Source organism: Papilio polytes, unplaced genomic scaffold (assembly GCF_000836215.1).
Source record: "Papilio polytes unplaced genomic scaffold, Ppol_1.0 DF824169.1, whole genome shotgun sequence".
Classification (NCBI taxonomy): domain Eukaryota; kingdom Metazoa; phylum Arthropoda; class Insecta; order Lepidoptera; family Papilionidae; genus Papilio; species Papilio polytes.
Window position 1 is genome coordinate 2,467,293 of NW_013525035.1, and position 20,008 is coordinate 2,487,300.

The window sequence follows — 20,008 nt, forward strand, 5'->3', positions numbered from 1 at the left end:
AAACCTTACGATTGTAAAGGCCTTTTCTCGGCCCGTTCACGACTTGTTTAACGGTAGAATAGGAAATGCGATAAAGGCGAGCAATCGTTTTCTACACTGCCGGTGTTTCTAGCGAAATGTTTCTTTCATTGTTTCGTTATTTTATTTACATTGCTTGGGGAAATGCTAATATTTGTAGTAACACCGCGGCCGCCATCTTTTATATTCGAAAAATAATATTAATGAATTATTTATAATTATATTTTTTTTAATTCTTAAAAAATATTTATAATTTTTATATACCTAAGAGTAAATAGAGGATGATGATGAACTTTAAATTAGTTTATTAATTTTTTCAAATAATTACTTCGTCATAAAAAAACAACTAAGTAAAAAGTCGAATGAGCAAATTTTCGTAAAGAATAAGAAAATAGCGTACCAGATAAGATATTAAAAGCAGTCCTTAAAACTGCTCTCTTGTAAAGTGTGATTTTTCACTGGCAGTTTACACAGGAGCCATCGTTATGTAAAAATTTTATATGTAAATCACCCCACCGCAGTCTCCCAAAGGGATTTAGGATTTCTTTCGCTCAGACAGAATTTTCCATTAAAAATTTTTCGAAAATGATAAGATGGATTACGTACTCGTATTACATGTTCCCAGAGGAGGTTTATTGTCCCCCTTTCATTTTTGAGGTTATTATTAGGGATAACTACGATTGTCTTTAACTTCCCCAGACTATACAACTGTGTATAATATCGTTCTCTCTGTTTTTGCGAAGAAAATAAGCGTATTGTTTTTATATTTCTTGCCATTGGAAACATTGAAATGTAATATTACTACTACTACTACTTTAGTTATATTCTCTATATTGAAATTCAAAATGATACAATAATGAGGTTTTAGGTATTTAATTAATTTTCCACAAAATATAACCTTAAATGAAATAGATGTATTCATTTTTAAACCGACCTTTGATTAAGAATTATTGGCAAATATAAAATCAAACATGGCGTCGTTCGGCGAGTATCACTAATCCGTTCGGATATTGCATTAGTTTAATTTGAAGGAAATGCATTTTAGCGGCGCGTTGCGGTTACATACGCAGAGCATATCCGAACGTAACTAATCTTACCTAACCTTTTAATATGTTAAATAAAACATTTGACGTACAACCGTGATTAATGATTTAAAACAATGATGATATGATGACATAATGATGATGTTTAATTTTTCTCTCAAAGTAAAGTATCATCCAAATTATTATTATACTATCAAAAAGTTCATTGACCTCCATATGCAGGTCCTTCCTCATGTGTGTTTAACCAAGTCTTTGCGTGTTTCTTTTACTATTGTTAAGAATAGGTAAATTAAAAATGATTGCAACATCATGCACACATTTAAAAGTGCACATAGCAACTGACAGTAACGACATACGAAATGGTACAGCAGCGACGCGTAAGTCATTCCACATTAACCGCTGACTCACTCCCATTAGCAGCATAAACTTCATTTAAACTTCCACCTCTCTACCTACGCCAGCGCAAGCCGGCTTGAACATGCAAATGAACCTACCCGCGACCCGTCAGCATCATCGGCCTTGCATCGCGGCGTCGCAATGATTCTATTGATTTTCACTAGGGGGGTACCTCCTCTCCACCCGGCCTCATCCCACGTGCCCACGAGATGGACCCCAACCCCCTATATACCCACATAAGTGCGCGATACTGTAAATACTTGCCGCGTATCAGCCCCCAAATGGCGGGAAACGGTGCACAACTATTTGATAAACGTGCTTCGCCGACCAAACGCACTACATACATAACGATGACGTAATTCGAATCGTTTTATAATGCTGGCTGGGAATATTAAAAAGGAACGTAGGTATAAACCTTCACAAAGTCTACGATAAATATGTTTTTATCGTAAAATGTCGTAAAATGTTTGTGCATTTTTTTCTTAAAAAGATTTTAAACTGGCCAGTATTTCTCTAGACTCATCACGAACGAAAATACCGAAGTAGTGTTAGAACTACAGTAGGCATAATAAAATCTGTCTGCCACGACTAAATTATAGCTAGGAGCCATCCCGACCTTAACTGTCGAATTTCCTTCACAAACATTCTACTGTTTTTATTAGTTTGCGGTAAATGGAAATTTCTAGAATAATATTGTTGACAAAGTAAAAAGGCTAGAATAACCATATAGTTAACCTTTTTAAAACTCTATATCAGATTCCCTAAAGATAAGATTGTGACAAATTTTAGTCATTTAAAAAAAACAATTATGTACAAAGTTTAGATATTTCAATAACGGGACAGTTAAAAGATTCTTATTAAAAAACAAACTTCGGCAACAGTTTTACAAAAGGGCGAGGCGAAGGTAAATTAGTGAAATATTTCCTTTAGACAGGGTGGCCTTTGTTCGTAGATTTCGTTCAGAATTTTTGCACCTTCAAGCGACTTTGCTCAGTTTAATATTGAGTTCAGACGCCTTCGAGTGGAAGAGATCCGAGAAAAGTTCGAAGTCCACCTGCGCTTTTTTATCTTGACCTATCGCTAAATGGTGAAGTCAAAAAGTCGAGGAATGTCTTCTTTGGTAATATTATCTTTACACTTTTTTATTCCTTATGATATTTAACATCCACTTCCAAAAAGTTAAATATTTTTATAAATAAGTAACCTCTATAAACGTTACTACCAAGAATTACCTGAATTATAATGTTGCTCGTTTAATTGTTATAATTTTAGAAGTAATTTCACCGTATTAAAACACCATATAAATTTTCAATAAGCACTTATCGACTGCCAATCTAATCATTTATTTTAAGTAAAAAAAAGCATTAATATTTAGTTAGCAAACAGACGAATTTCTATCGGAAAAACAAATAAAAGCGATGTCCAATGAAAACAGACGTAATTTCCATGATTGGTTCAACTCGCAGTCCCTTTCAGTTATCTTTTTCTGACCTTTTTTCATTTTCCATTGCGTCTTTGTGCCGCCCTCCAGAAAAGAGGGCAAAGTATAACTCGACTGGACGTTCTTGATCATTTAGATAGATTTAAAGCAAATTAAATGCCGAGAATTTTATATTACTTAGTAATAAAGTGTTACTTTAAAAAATCAGAAATTTCATTTGAATATAAGTTAAATTAAAAGTTAAACTCTTTAAAAATATAGACACCATTAATTAAAAAAAAATTGTAATGGAAAAGGTAGTGGAATTTTACGGTTTCTTTACAATTTTCTGAAACTAATTTCTTACATTCACTTGAAAAAAGCAAACATTGATGTTAGCAAACAAAAATTAATAAATAATAATCATCAAGACATTTCAGTCGTGTTACAAAGAAGCCTGTTTACAGAAGTCGAGATGGAAAAAAGGATGTTTCGCGCGATCGGTTTTTATTTGATTTGCGCCGTGTTTGCGTCTAAATTAGTCCGCGTGGCTACCTCCTCAACAAGGTTAGGTAGTAAGCAAATTGCCGCTGAACAATATTTACTTCAATTTCAATATGATGAGTTTTAAATTACGTACTTCTCTAGTTTTAGGAACATTTTTTTCAGCATAACACTTCAATTAAGAGGTCCATTAATGTTGCTTTCTCACACTCTATCAATACTTTAAACTTTCTAAGTGACCTTTACATGACTTTGTGTACAGTCTTAAAAGAAATTCTATTTTTTTACCTTACAATTTTTTTTAAGTTAATTACTTGGATTGTTTTTCAATAAAGTTAACGTAAACGATACTGCATTAACCCTTGCTTTTTCAGAAACGATTTCACCAAGCTTTAAGTTATCTTTCAATTAGCGTTAAGGGGTGGCCCTTCTTGATGTTTTTAATTTAATTTTAAATATTCAAAAAGTATTTAAAACCATGCCTACAAACGCACATAGTATTTATCCACATATATGTGTTAATTCCTTTTACTTGCATAGAAGACCCGAATTTTTTCAAGTTCGAGATTCAATAATTTACTAAAAAAGTAACTATAATGGTTTCATAATTATTTCAATGTTAAGTTATATAAATATGTAAGTAAATTGCATTTAAATTTTTAAACAACCTTTAAAAATATTTTTGTCAAGAATCGTTATAAAGTTCACATCAAATTCATCGTCAATTAAGATATATGTATAGCTTATGTAAGCACCCTACAGTTGGGAACCACTCAACTTCTCCAATAGTAATGGAAAAGGAATCACGACCCTCCTGCCAGCCCCCCGGGCCACAGATGTCGCGGCGACGATTTTTGAGACAAAATGAGCTTTTGCCTAATTTATTTTTTGCCGCCTTCTTTTCCCCGAGTAAATATTGACAAGTCTCGTTACCAAAATGTGGATATACCCATGGACACATTTTTTAAAATACCACTTATTTGTTCTAAAAAGTGCTTATGTATATTTTTAGAAATGTTTGTTTCAAAATATAAAATTCCCAGGTTCGTTATTTATCACCTTCTTAACCTTATTCTTATCATATAGGGCAGCACAGAAGGGTTTGCAAACCTTAATGGAAGCTCCGTATTAAAAATGAGAAAAATATTTCTAAATACAAACTTTAATCATTTAAGTAATTAAATCAAACATATGTTCACAGACTTACAACAGTAGTATCGGTTGTTCTATCGGTGTCTTATCCATACAAATCAAAATCTAACAAGACGATATTCTTCGTTTGCATCTTACTTTTTTGCCCCGGAACCGGACGTTCGGCTCGGCGATTAGGAAATTATATTGGGGACCAAAATTTCTTCGTTCGTACGTTTTTTCTGTAGGCGTCCGCGTTGGGGCGCGATCGGTTATTAAATCGGACTTACCATCTCCCTCACTTTAATTGTCTCTGGTTTTTTCCTTCTTCAACAATTTCAATTTACGCGAGGTGTCAAAACTTTTGTCATTTTTAAATCGTCCATGATAAGTTTCGATCTTTTTAATTGCATCTTGAAAAATGTCTCCTGTATAGTGAGCAAGATGCCTTTAAAATTTTCAAAAACACTATTATCCCTTCCTACCTGAAAATTAGGTCCTATAAGTTCTCATTCATAGTGGCCTCAGTAATTACCGTAAGTCATTTTTTTCGTGACAACCAAAACATGTTAAAACAATAGAAAATATTTCAACGATTCTTTGGAACAAACGTAACGAATATTACAATTACAAAAATTAAGATTCATTAACAATATTCAAAAATCGTAAAAGTTAATTCGATCAAAAAACAAAATCTTAAACGAACCGCGAGAGAGAACAAAAAATGAAACAATGTAATCAAAGAAAAGCAAAAAAACAAAACAAAAGGGCTCGCGATGCGTCGAAAAGAAACGAAATGAAATAAACGAAAGCAGTCCGCGTCTCGAATTCACTTTTATTACGATATTACAAAGAAAATAATTAATTGGTGATATTAATTATATGGCACTTTGTTTTTATTCTTTTAGGCCTACCGTCCCCTTGCAACTATTGTTCTACCATATGCTTAATTTTAGGGTTGAGTGAGATTATTTTTATCTTACAAAGAATTTAATTTAAAGAAACGTATCGTAACGTTCACAGATATTCCATTATTTAATAAAATAATGTAGAGTAATAAATTATTGCTTTATCAACAACAATTTTTTTAAATACAATTTTCAATTAAATAAACAAAAGATTATAGAAAAAAACGGACGATGGTTCTTCTTCGTCGGTCAAAAAAATAATACAGATTAAAAATTAAATGTTCATAGATGAAAAGACTAGTGTTGCCAACGTCTAATACGTTTTTAATCTATGTCCATTCAGTAGGGTACATCATAACGTATCGAGGGCGATATTTGTAAGACAAAGAAGTTTTTACATGACAATTAGCATCGTATGACGAGAAGACACGAACGAAACAATAAGGTAGGAGAAAAACAAGTTTCCTGCTTACAAAGAGTTTGTTTTAAATAAGAAATAAGTAGCGCCATTTAAATGTAGATGTTTTATTGTTTTACGTCTTAATGTTCGAACGGCAAATTTTCTTTTCGTTTGTCACATTTTTATATGACCAGTATTTCTAAGATCTCTTTAATTGTTTTATCGTAATTTTTAGTTGCTTAAGTACCGACAACAGATGTGTTTTTGGGTCGAGCTCAATAAAAATGTCTTTTTTTTTACGCAATCACCGAAAAGCCGGAACGGATCCATCAATATTGTTGTTGTGATTTTTTACCGGTTTTTTGGTAACATCTGAACGCAACAGGTGTGGAGCGTAAGATCTTTATTGAACATTAAATCGGAAATATGCTTCTTGTTCGACTTATAAATCATTATTCTTCATTTAAAAAATAACAAACTTTATCGAAATTAAAAACGTAGAAAGTTATTACATTGTGTGTTGTAGCTATCATCTTTTTTTTCTTGAATATTATCTCGCATTCAAAACCAATTCCATATTTGACTGTGATATAAAAATTCCTTTTATTTTTATTATATCCTAAACAAAAAGTAACACAGACATAATTTTGTAATCATTTATTCTGTAAAAATAAAATGAACTTCTTAATTTGGTCGATTTTGTTGTCCCTATGTCACTTAGTTATTAACTTTAAAAACGAAACCGCTACCAATATGACGTTTTTGTCTCCCTTTCTTTAATTTATTCAAATTCCAACTTGCTACTTAATCAGCCGCTCTCCTTTATTCTAAGACATTTCTTTTATTAGCAACAAAAACGTCGTTGCGTGTTGCTTTTACTTTTTTTTTAATTTAATTACGTCTTTCTTTTAAAGACAAAGGACATAATGTGTTCAGCCATTATCAATTGTTTGAAAGATTTGGAATTCTTTTGTTTCATAAAAAACGTCCATAAAAGTGTTTTTCATTGTCTCATTTCAAAAGCTTTTTTTCGTTGTTTTTTTTTTGTAGTTTCACAATTATTTTGATAGAGTTCAAATAACTTACAAAGATAATTTATAAACATAATTTATTGACGTAATTGGTCAGTTAGTTTTGAACTACTTAACTGCAAATTGGCTACAACAATCCTATTCTTAGCTTATTTATTGTCAAACTAAACTTTAAATATAATATACTTATTATTCAATAAAGTAAATATTCATATTCTATTCATCGTTCTGCTATATAACATACAAAAAAAACGCAATGCGGCGTTAAGCGATTTCTCGCTAGATGCATAGATAACTAGCTCTATTATACTATTATAGACATCAGAAGTTGCATCAGTGGGTGCCAGATGCAGACTAACGGTCCCGTACCGTACCGCACAAACTGGTTGTTTCAGTAAAAATATATATATATTATTATGTATCTATGCGTTTGGGTTCGGTTACGTGAGATTATTACCTTGAGCACGCTATTCATATTACAGATAAAATAAATTTTAAAACTTAGGTAATTTTTTTACACTTTTATTTGTTGATGAACGGTCGATTGTCTATGGTAATTACCGATTGTCAATTAACCTTTGCTCTTTTAAAAATCGGATATCAAAAAAAAAAATCCCGCCAAAGTTTTTTCACTTAATTTAAACTCAAAGGATACTCGAGATAATTGCTCTCCGCGTTCGCTCCTTTCACTCCGAGATCTCAAGAATCGAACCCATTTCCGAACGAAAGTAATTTTCTACATTTTCAGCCCCCCAATTTTTTGGCATTCACCATAAGGCAGCGGCCATTGTGAGTAAAGAATTGGTGATTAAAATTCAATTTTCGAACAATCGACGCGTTAGCCGGGATGAGAAGGTGGTGCATTTTAATTGGACGGAATTTTTAGACGATAATTACATCTGAGATTTATATAAGGAGTCCAAGCTTAGTGGTTGAAACTTCGGTCATGATCAGGGTTCAAATCAAATAATATAAAAATAAAAATTGTTGCTCCATCTATCAGCATTAATCACATGCATCGGTCAAAAATAAAAACCGTAACGTCAAAATGACTTCACAAACATAGGGTTGGCATAAAAAGAATCCCGGAAGATATCCCACCTTATACCTGCGAAACAATAAAACCGTAGGGTTGTCATTAGCATAATAATACATGGGTACTATTATTTTCTGCGTATTGGCTAACAAATGCCCATTATGGACTAAGGGCAGCTGCAGGCCATTTTTTTTCGGGGGTCATTGTCCAACGGAATGCATCGCTTTGTTTAAACCGTCATAGGTCACAACCCTATCATGTTGCGTTGTAGCATTTTTAATTATTATTAACAGCGACAATTATTATTAATAAAATATCAGTATTATTAGATAAGTAGAATTTTATTTGTATTCTATCTTTCAACGCGTCTATAAACTCTTTAACGGAGAGATTGAATTGCAACTGTCCTCACTGTTGTAGCGCTTAGGATATTTTTAAATCTTTGGAAGAAGTATAATGACGTCATCACACTGAGGTGTCATGATTTTGTATAATTAATTCAATCGAGTTAACTTCGAATATTGTTTTTACCCGTTTCATCATTAGAAACTTTTCCGTGCGTGTCTGATGCATTTAGCTAGAACGATTTAAAACTTATTTATACTTGTACTATTTTAAATCGACCCCTCTGTTCTTGCCTTTTCATAAAGTATTAAAAATGACATAAGCTTCTACCCTTTGATTACCTGTTGTTTTTTTTATAACACGGAGGGTCTATTGTGACAATTAATATTTTAGTCCACTATTATTATAACGAAGATTATAAGTGTATTTTATTTCATTTAAAAAGTTAATAAAAAAATGTTGGAAAAAAGGTAATTATCCTAGTATTTTTAGAAACAACTTCATGATTTCTTCCCAAGTCTAAATTATATTTTGTGATGTAACTCCTATGTCGGTTTCAAATATCTAAACAGACTTAGGCTAACTCAGTTAGCGAAAGTTTTCGTTACATAATTTTCAAATGTACATTTACTTTAGGATCGGTATTACACTTAGAGCTGAGTTAGCCTTCACTCCAATCTAATTGAACTAACTATATAAAAATTCATCGTTAACATAAAATGAAATCGAATATTCTGGTCGTTTGAATCTTTAAAATGTTAAAATCCTATCAAAAATCATGCTGAAAACGAAAAGTTTAAAACGAAGCGTTTATGAATGTTTCATTAAAATAGATTCGAGATTATTCTTTTTGTCGAATTTAAAACTGCAGCGAAGTTGGAATGAATAAAAATAATCGTCGGGCCGGGACTGATGCCTTCGCCAACCTCCTACTGTTCACACGATCTTAGTCTACTTAGGGTTGTCAATTGGAAAAACTTTGAGTCTTTAAACCTTAATATATTACAAATGGATTTCCTATTTTCATTCACAGCATCTCGGAGAATAATACGTAGAAGGCATTTCACTGACACTAAATCACCTAATCTAAACGGGATAGGTAGAGTAAGGAATTACAAATAAATTTCGAAAGCATCATTACGTTTTAGCTGTAAAGTAAGAATACATGTACCGTTGCAACATGAAGCAAGCTAACATTTCCATGTTTGTAATTATTTAAACTATAGCGAATGCATCTATTAAAAAGAAATTAGTATTGTAATAAAATGCTTCTCGTTTTACGTAAACACGAGACGTTGTAAAAAAAATCTTTAACAACTGAGATAAGAGTGCAGAACTAAGCGGTAAGTCGTTAGCGGCAACCCTACCACCCAGACGCTTGCCACGAACTTCGGGAAAACTTGCCAACTATAGTTTTGTTCTTCTTGCATTTTTCTCGAGCAGAGAACGAGTGTTTTTTTTTTTACTTTTCCTTGCTACCATTACGCCCGCTCGTTGAATATTTTTACTTCTCCACTCGAAATCTTGTACCCTTTTCAGGAGTTGTCTACCTATCTTTCTTTTATAATTCTTAGAACAAAAGATACAATAGAGTAGACTTGTATTTTAACTTTTAATAAACACAGATTTTATATAACGTTAAGAGTTGAAACGAAGTACTTTCCTATATTAATTTACATAAAGACATCTATAGTGAATAGGGAACATCTATTTTTTTATTATTTACTAGTAAAATCTAATGAAATCTAAATTAACTGATACCTTAGTTCTGACTTTGGTCTATTGACCTAAACAAACCTTGTACACATTTTGGACTTAAAAAACAAATGAGTTTTATGCGCTTATAAATACTTATAATTTAGAATGGTCAATTAAGGGCCGGTCCTAACGATAAAATATACGATGGAGATATGTGATTTCGTTCCCTTATCTGACAGTGACGTCATTTTATGCTATATGAGCCTCTATCAGCCAGTGGTGGGACAGGCCCTAAGTATCATTAATGTTATCTCACTATCTTTATGATTTTTAAACAGTACAACAATCAACTATCGATTTTTTCATGTTACGGTACGTATTGTAACTGTTTAAATAAACGTAGATAAGGTGTGGTTAGGTATTCAACATTTTTTTATAATTTTTATACAAACAATAACAACTGAAATACTCCATTTCTTCCATAGTCGTTGAAAACTCTTAAGTTTTTATTTGACCACTGAAGCATTCCTGAGATAGCGCCGCAATGGAAATTAAAAAAAAGCACTTGAGAAAGAAATAAAGAACACCGGGTAAAAGTTTGTTCGGGACGCGGGGGCAGATTTAAAGTAACATTTCTTACGAAGATTTCTTTACTCTTTTAACTGGATCCTACAACTTTTTGTTTTATTTAACTCAGATAGGAAAATACAAAATGCATTGGAAATTTAATACTTCGCGGGACGCCATTTTAAACGGGCGATTTATTAAATTTAACAAAATGGCCGCCAGAATATGCGTACATTTACGAAAACGTCAATACCGACAAATTTCACCCGCCCCGATGCAGGTGGAATACTATTATATTTTTTTCATGCCCACTGACCACCCCAAAATAGTTGGGGGCGAGGGGGAATAGTTGGGAGGGAATGCGTGACCTCAACCCCACCCCTGTATGCCACCCCATCACCCCCGGCGAGGTCGGTGGGGAAGCAGGGGATGGGTGGGCGAGGGGAGATGCACTTACCATGTGTGCACGCAAATTCATGTCCAATAATTTAAATTTCCGATTGGTATGATTAATTCAAAATTAATGTTATGTATTTGTGAACCTCAATATAAATCGACCATTACGGTGAAAACATTTCTACAAGCATACATATAATTATGTTATACAAGTTATGTGTTTGCAATTTTAAGGTTATGCTGGCATACGTGAGAATACAGACTATCCAACAATGACTAAAATAACAACAATCTTAATTTACTTTTACTCAGACTTCTTTTAAAACATTTAAAACACTATTCACGCGAAACTAGATTTAGAATATTCCAGTAAAAAGATCTTTGCATTTTTCGAGTACACTTTTAAAATAAACTAAAACCTCTTTATTCATTGTGCAAAGAAACTAAAAATATTGTATCAGACAATGCAAGTGTAAAATAATTTTATTTTTAAACTTTTAACAACGTAGAATATATCTATTGTATTTATTGTAACATGATGTTATCTTTTTTAACTTTATTAAATTCGTTAGTTAAAATGAATCAAACGCGTCATTAACTGAGAAAACATGCGGTAAATATCCGTATAACAAGTCAAAATGGCGTAAGTCTGCGTTCTAAATTCAAAAATAAATTCGCAACATGCGCGCTCCGTCGGATCGTTGTTTTAAATTCGACATCGCAATACTGCGTCGTAGATATTGCATTTTTATATTCGATATACGTTTTTATTTTTTTATCGCTTTTTTTTGTGCACTTGTTTAAATTGAACTGTACTTTCGTTATCTTTCTTTCGACTTTTTATTTTCTATTAGAGTTTCCTTTGTAACTGGCCAGTTTTTATATTAAACAAAAATATTCCGTATTTAATAAATTTACGTAACTCTAGTGTTGTAAATGTATTGAAAATTAAGTTTAAGAAACATTCCAGAAATTGTCATCATTGTCTTTATTTCTTATTTATTAAAAAAAAATGCTAGTGCCGTAAAATTCGCAAAATGTGTATTATTTTTTTAATCTGTAAGCGAAATCGGGTTTGAACGATTCAAGAATGCACAAGACCTACGCGCAGTCAAAAGCCGGGATAGCTGGGAAGTACTTTTGTATGTAAATCAAATGCGTAGGCCAAGCAACGAGCACGGGGCTTTTGTAACTGAACCTAGTTTTCGATAGATACAGCTTGTTTGTTTTTAAATGTTGGGAGAAATGTGCCAGTGTCAATATTTTTTTATTTCCCAGATTTGATACAGATATAAAAATTGATACTGACTTTTCAACATTAAAATAATAGTTTATATATTTTTTTAAACTAAACCTACTTCTAGGTTCGATTATTTTTTTAAAATCTATACTTTCATAAAATTCCGTGTATAGCTTTTTGTATTGCTGTTTATGTGATTCCTAGCAAGCAATAGTAGGATAATAATTAATATTTAGTGTAGTAAAAAATAATTACAAATTAAAATGTATAATTTCAGTACAAAATAACATGCAAATTAACACACGATAAATGTTCTCAGAATCCGCTCAGATAGCATCCTTTAGCCGTTGAACATCGTTCGAACTGTGCTAAGGCAAACGCCTTTCCCTTCCTTACATTTATTCATAGAGAAATAACAAAAATAGCCATACAACAGCGTCCAATTCACTTTGGGCCGCCCCGTCCCCCTCTTGTTACTCAATTCTCGAGCCAAGAGAGGTATTGCGCTAAAAGCAACGGCTCGTTTTATAATGGTCGACTTAGCGCGTAGGTTGTATAGGTTGAAAAATGGTTGTCTGGCCACAATAGTATAAGGAACGGTGAACCCGGAAGAAATATTTTCTATGGGTAAGATTTAATCTGGTGTCCAGTTGGATCTTACAGATAATGTGCTTATCGATTTTTTTAAACCTATAAAAACTTATTACATTTTAATTAAGAATTTTAATAATTTAATCGAACATTAAAACTATGATAATCTTGTAAGTTTTTTTTATTAACTTAAACATTATTAAATAAACTAATAAAACAAAAGTAAGAAAAACAAGAATAATTAACTTAAAATATAGATCTAACTGTTTATTTATTTATTTAATTTAAATATTATTTTTCTTGGTCAAAACTTTTCCAATTAGAATTTTTCTTACGCATTTTTTTAAATCTCATACGATTTTGAAAAAAAAAACACTGTCAAATAAGAGAAAGTGTTTCAGTTAAACCAATTCTTTTTAATTTTTCGATAAAAACCCCAACAGTTTATTAATAATAGTACACATAATAAATAGTACACCCGTACTTTTAGCCAACTGGCCCAATAAAAGCCATACGATATTTAGTATCAATAAATATGAGTGTACCGTTAGTGGCCGATTAGCTATACCCGACGTGGATGGCAATATTTCTATGCGATTCGCCATGTCAATGGCGATCGTAATATATCTATCCCCGTATTCAGATAGGGTCGCCATTTGCATTTCATTCTTTAGATGGTTACTTGAATATTTGAATAATGTTAACCGTCTCAAACCTTCCGATTAAATTGTTTTTTTTTAATAAGTTTATTATTTATAATTGTTGAATTAAAACTAAATTCAACATTTAAATTTACAATTAAAAATGTGAAAATTTGCTTAAGAATTATCGCCCACGTTTATTTAAGAAAGTATATATAAATGTCTGTGTTATTTCAGGTTATTTTCTGTATAAAGGAAATTTCATCGAAGTTCTATTGGACTGTTATGGAGATACTTTTCAATAAACATCCATCCATTTAAAAATTCGCATTTAAAATTAGTAAGAAATATCGTTGTAATGATAGTAAAACATTTGAAAGCTCTTTAAACAGTCCCTAAGTGTCGCTTTCTTATATTTAAGCTCTAAAGGATACGCTTAGTCACCAATTAACGATTCTTAGTAAAGTCATGTTTTATGTCTTAATAATTGGATTTAATTGTAAATGTTTAAGAATAGTTGGTAAAATTGTTATTCGAAAATTTAAAAACAAAAGCAAATCATTGCAAAAAAGTTGCCAAAACGAACCATATAGTCTTGCAAAATCATTAAAATTGCAAACGATCCCGAATTATATAAAAGTTATTTTTAATATTTAAAAACAAAAATCCATAAACAAGCAGGTCATGCATTTTTAATTTAATTCAATCACTATTCACTATATTCAAATAAATGAATATTTACTCGGAACACCTAAATTTAAAATCATGAATAATGATAAAAAACGAAATCACACTTTAACAATTATAATAAACAATCTAAATATATTATTATGTCTTTTAAATAAACAAACTTTTCCGTAGAATATTGAATACATTTACAAAGTTACATTAGGATATCCATTTGAAAATACTTCCTAAATGGTAACCCTAATCTAGGAAATAATTCAACAATATCTTTCCTTACAAACGCACGCGTATATACGCATTCTTCTCACACAAACAAACACACACAGACACGCGCAAACTATGCAGAACAGATATACACATATCTGTTATACGTTGGTTTGTGTCGTTTGTGTGCGTAGGTGCATTGACCTATGCATTTGCTTGCAGTACAGGCTAAAAGTATGCGTTCACTTTATTATGGTTTTATTTTTAAAATGTTATAGTCCGGTCATCGCTTTCTTTCGTGTTGTGATAGGTCGGGAATTCGGTTTGGCACTCATATATCGGTTATGAGGTTTCTGGAACGTTCTTTCAACTAAAGAATATGCGTGTGTTTAAAAATTTGGCATCTTAAATACACTTCTCGCGTTATACGTTATACACGTATATGATGAAATTATGTATTATACTAGTTGTTGCTCGCGAATTCGTCCACGTGAAATTTAAAAATGTGGCCTATGTTACTCAACGATATTGTAGCTTTTTAATGGTGAAAGAAATTTTGAAATCGGACCATATTTCAATACATACAAAAATACAAATCTTTCCTCTTTATAATATTACTATAAACTAGGTTTCGCTCGCAACTCCGCGGAATTAAAAAAAAAAAAACATAAGCAAGTAGCCTATGTGTTCTTCCAGACAATGCTCTACATCTGTCCCAAATTTTATCCAAATCAGTTCAACCGTTTAGACTATATACTCTAACAAGCATCCATCCATCTAAACTTTCGCATTTATAACATGTCATTTGAGAATCTCTTTAATCTATGACTTTATATACTTTGTGACTTTAAAAAGGATGTAATCCAATACAAGTTAAACGAAAACTGAGTCAAGTTGTCTGTTAAATATAACTCAAAAATCTAGACCCAAAACGATGTATGCTAATGACCTTACCATCTCAATTAATATTTCCAGGAGAACGACCATACAAATGCCATCTACCGGACTGTGGGCGTGCGTTCATACAACTATCAAATCTACAACAGCACTTACGAAATCATGACGCCCAAGTAGAACGTGCGAAAAATCGACCCTTCCATTGTAATATTTGCGGCAAGGGATTTGCCACAGAAAGCAGTCTACGCACCCATACAGCCAAGGTTAGTATCAAAATATATTGAAAAAAATCATCAACATTCATACCATTGGAGAACAAATATAGCAAGAAAAGCTGAATATCAAATTTCATCAAAATATTGTGCAGTTGAATCTTGAATCCATTTGAAAATTTTTGTACATTATAACAATATTAAAACTATGATGTGTTTCTTCATACTTCGCTAGATCTTAAATTATATGTTATGTTTAAAGCAATTAGATATGACAATATTTTTAAATAAAGAGGCATAGCAATAAGGTGTCTTTGAAATTCGTTTGGATACATAAAAACTACCTAACACTTTAGATATTTATAATATTTTGATATTGACATTTTATAAAAAGTCCGAAGACTGGTCTAAATTGCGACAAGTTTCTTTGAGAAAGTGACACGAAACTACTCGTATTGCATTAGTGTAAACAAATTAACATAAAATTACCATAGCATTATGAAATTTTATTAAAATTTTTATTTCGATCTCGTTAATTGAATCAGTTTTGATTATTTCCGTGTTTGGCATTCGATTATTATTATTATTTCTTTAAATGTTTGTAATTCATTATGCTATGATTAGGAGCTGAGCGAAATACGAAAATCGAAGACAATGCTAGCCGGAACCACGGCGGCTATATCTAATGTATGTTATATTTAATATTAACTGATCTAAATTTTGATTTTTTAAGCTTAAATATACACATCGATTACATAAATTAATTTTTCAAAATAACGATTTTTCGCTACAGCCAAATTTAACATCAGTTTCCAATCACGAACGTCAATTATGTTTTCTTCCCCTTTGGCAAATTTTGTTTTCAAAATTATCTTATTGTTGTTTATTTCTATATTTTGTGTTTATTATGAATGTATGCTAATCTTTCGCCTATCCGCATCGCCACCGGGTGCTGAACAGGAGCTTCAGCTGCACCTTGGTGTTTTGCAGCAACACGCGGCGCTGATGATAGGGGGCGCCACCGCCACCCCTTGTCCGATTTGTCACAAAGTCGTATTCGGGGGCGAAGCACTCGTTGAACATATGAAGAACACTCACAAGGACCCCAACGCGTCCGGCGTTGCGAGTAAGTGTCCAGACGTTCGGATACATTTATACAATCCCGTTGGGATAGTTGGCAATTGCAAGGAACGAATTGCAAACAGGAACTTCATCTATTTCGAATAGATCACGTTTCTTTTCGTGTCTTGGTCGTTGATGTTTCTTAGATTTAATATTATTTATAAGGTAATCTCTTTTGTTTAAGGCGTCAAATTAAAATGAAAAAGTACTTAAATAAAATAGAATTGTCCGTTTTATATCGCATTCTAAACAAGAGAGATTTATTAGTCCGTAAGCCGCGTCACTGGAAGTTTTAGCACTTAAAATGTTGTAGCGACAGAAACATTTGTTGTACTTCCAAAGAATTATTTTACATTGTAAAAGATAAAAGCTTCCAGCTGGCGCAAAGCCATCAGGGGTGTTGGTTTTTACAAAATCAACTGTAAAAACAAAAGTATCGTTTCCACAAACCTTATAGTTTTAAGTTTATCTAATAAGCTAAGAAACCATTCGAGGGAGCGTCGTATTGTTCCAGCATTAGTGGGGTAGAGTGTTTTGCAAACATTTCTCGCAACCAACGACAGATTCCTCGGATGGCGTTCAAACTTTATTATCATAACATGTTTTGTTTATATTTAAGTTAATGTTTTCGACGTTTCTAGAACTATATGGCATCGTCGGCGTAATTGTTACGATCGATTTGTTTTCGTTATGATTTCCCCATTAGCAATCAAAACAAGTTTTTGCTGACAGAAATTTTCCTACGGAACTAGTCATCGTTTCGATAGCAGCTAAAATATCGCCCATTATATTTTATTGTCCTCCTCCAATAAAAGTAATAATTTACTTGTTAGTTTTAGTTAGTCTTAAGTCGTTAGATCATTCGCTAACATGACTAACCTGAGGTTTTTTTTCTTTCCCTCCCCCCTTTAACCCACTAACCTACCCATTCCTGGTGAAAATGGTAGGTCCACCCGCCACTTCACCATACCCAGCGCAAGCTAAACCAATTGATCCTTATATAGCGAAGCGGCGGACTGCGAACCATCCATGCCCCGTCTGCGGAAAGCATTACGTGAACGAAGGTTCCCTGAGAAAGCACCTCGCCTGTCACCCCGAGACCCAGCTCACAAGCAGCCTACGAATGTGGCCGTGTTCTGTCTGCCAGGCCGTCTTTACACATGAAAATGGTAAATATAAAGATTTGTTTTAGCAGCACATACACTATAAAGAACGAAAGACATTTCGATTTTTTAGCAACTATAAATGTTAGTTTTGTTGACACTATTGCATTTACAAAGCCTTTCCATTTTAATTTGATATTAAATTATTTCCAATATTTTGCAGGACTACTTTCCCATATGGAACACATGAGAATGGAACCTAAACATCAATTCGCCGCCCAATACGTGTTGTCGCGAGCGGCGGCCGAGCGCAGGGAGCGGGACATCCTGGCCGCCGTGTCCGCCTCCGCCGGCGGCTCCGGCCTGCTCAACCTTGCCCCGCCCTCTCCCACACACTCCGACTCCTCGTCTAACGGACGACTTTCTTCCTCCGCCGGCTCAGAAGCCGGAGCCACAGTAAACAAACTCTCAGACTTGCTCAGATCGAACAACGGGCAAGCGTACGGTGACGAAAGAGTAGCGGCCATAGCGGCCGCCGCCGCCAACATGATGGCGCAGCCTGGAGAAGGAGCGAATGCGGTTCAAGTGGCCGCTGCTAACTTAGTATCGGCGATGAGACAGCAATTAGCAAGAGAACCGCCACCAGAGACACCGGCACCCAGCGAGGCGACACTTCGCATGCAACAGGCTGAAGCGTTGCTCAGAAGTCAAGCGGAAGCTCTCAGATTAGCAGTGTCCCAAGCCGCCGCAGCTCACAACACCGAGCCCCCAAGTCCACTCAGACACAACGGAGGTTTTCCAACGCCGACTAACGACGCCAGTGGTCAGCTATCGCCAGAGCTGGTGGAAGCGTTTAGAATGGCTCAAGAACAAAGATTGGAACAAGCACTGCGATTGCACGATCCGAGAATGCTTGGGTTTAACATACCATCCCCGCAGCAAGTCGCTCAGCAGGCTGCCCAGCAAGCGGCACAACAAGCTGCTCAGCAAGCTGTGGCCGCTCAACATGCTGCACAAGCCCAAGCGCAGGCACAAGCACAAGCGCAAGCGCAAGCGCAAGCACAAGCACAAGCACAAGTGCAAGCCGCCCAACACATGCAGCATTCCTCGCTGCAAATGGCGCAGGCGCAGGCGGCGCAGCAAGCCGCGCAACAAGCGGTCCACCTCCAGCAAAACCCTCAGCCATGAAAATTCAGCTATTACTAATCCGACGCAATTTCGTTTCAGCGTTAAACTAAAATAAACCAGTTTAGTATACAAACCAAAAGTAAATAAGCTATATTTTCGGATGACAAATTTAATTTTTTTCGGTGCGAAGCGAAATCGCCTCAGATTGGTAATCGCTTAACGTTTTTTTTACAACAGTTCAGTTACGGAAATTCAAAAGGTACAGCATTTCGTTTTATGAGTCGTTCGGAAATTATACAATGTTTGTCTATTAGTATTTTAGATAGGAATAACTGTTGTAAATAGAGAAACGTATAGTCAGGGACATTATTGTGTACATGTATATAAAAAAAATGTTTAAAATTATAGTCGAATGAACAATATCGGAACAAGAAACTCGCCCGAACAAGTAATTAGAATTAGAGAGAGACCTGAGACAAACAAATTCAGTGCAATCTTCGATTTACTCGTTTTGGTTATTATTGAGTGTTTATTATTGAAATATATTTATTTTAAATAGCTTTACAATAGAGCTATGTATTTCTTAGCTTAGTACAAACTTTTGGATGTGCCAAACTGTTTATTTAGCACATTTCTCTCGCATTTCGAGAATTCTTTGCAATACTTAGTTTCCATAGATATTTTTATTATATTTAAAATTGTTTTTACTATTATTTTTTCATGCAATAACACGTCTTATGCTAGTCAAATTTAGAACGCACAAATATTCTATTTTTATTAAATTCAAAATTATTTTTATCTACTTTTCGGGATACGCCTTTACATTTTAATTTATATTATTTTAAAATAAATGCCATATTAGTACTAAATGTGTACATAACTTAGGCATATTATTAAAGCTTTTGTTATTAACATATATTAATTTAACAATATTTTCAAGAAATCAATTATTTACAGTTGTAAAATGAATATATTAAAGTTTTTATTTTATCAGAAGACTGCCGTTACATTTGTGTGTAAAACTTTACTATTAATTGATAAAAAAACCTACAACAATGATGATTGATTTTTGAATCGATTATCGATTCAACAATCGTGACGTAATCAATGACGTCAGTCGAAAATAATTTGGTAATTCGACAAACATTTGAATGGAGTACAGTTAACACGGGACATTCTTTCCATCACCAGAAAGTTACAATAGCCCAAATATTTATTTTTCACTTTACAAATCAAAGTAAAATCTACAATAGCCCGATTGATCAATAAAATGATCATTTAAAGCATTTC

At 33.4% G+C, this 20,008-nt stretch overlaps 1 protein-coding gene across 3 annotated transcripts in view; it reads left to right on the plus strand.

Annotated features, from left to right (window-relative positions):
* LOC106111373 (zinc finger protein 710) overlaps window positions 1-19,387 on the plus strand; it is an 84,378-nt gene extending 64,991 nt beyond the window's left edge. Inside the window, exons 7-11 of one of the 3 annotated variants that reach the window (XM_013293426.1) lie at window positions 15,232-15,416; window positions 15,990-16,052; window positions 16,326-16,491; window positions 17,435-17,656; window positions 17,814-19,387. In XM_013293426.1, the coding sequence (XP_013148880.1) occupies window positions 15,232-15,416; window positions 15,990-16,052; window positions 16,326-16,491; window positions 17,435-17,656; window positions 17,814-18,778 (1,601 nt within the window). In that variant the 3' untranslated portion in view covers window positions 18,779-19,387. The remainder of the gene's footprint in view (window positions 1-15,231; window positions 15,417-15,989; window positions 16,053-16,325; window positions 16,492-17,434; window positions 17,657-17,813) is intronic. The other 2 variants (XM_013293425.1, XM_013293427.1) reach the window with 2 other exon arrangements.
* Window positions 19,388-20,008: the final 621 nt, after the last annotated feature.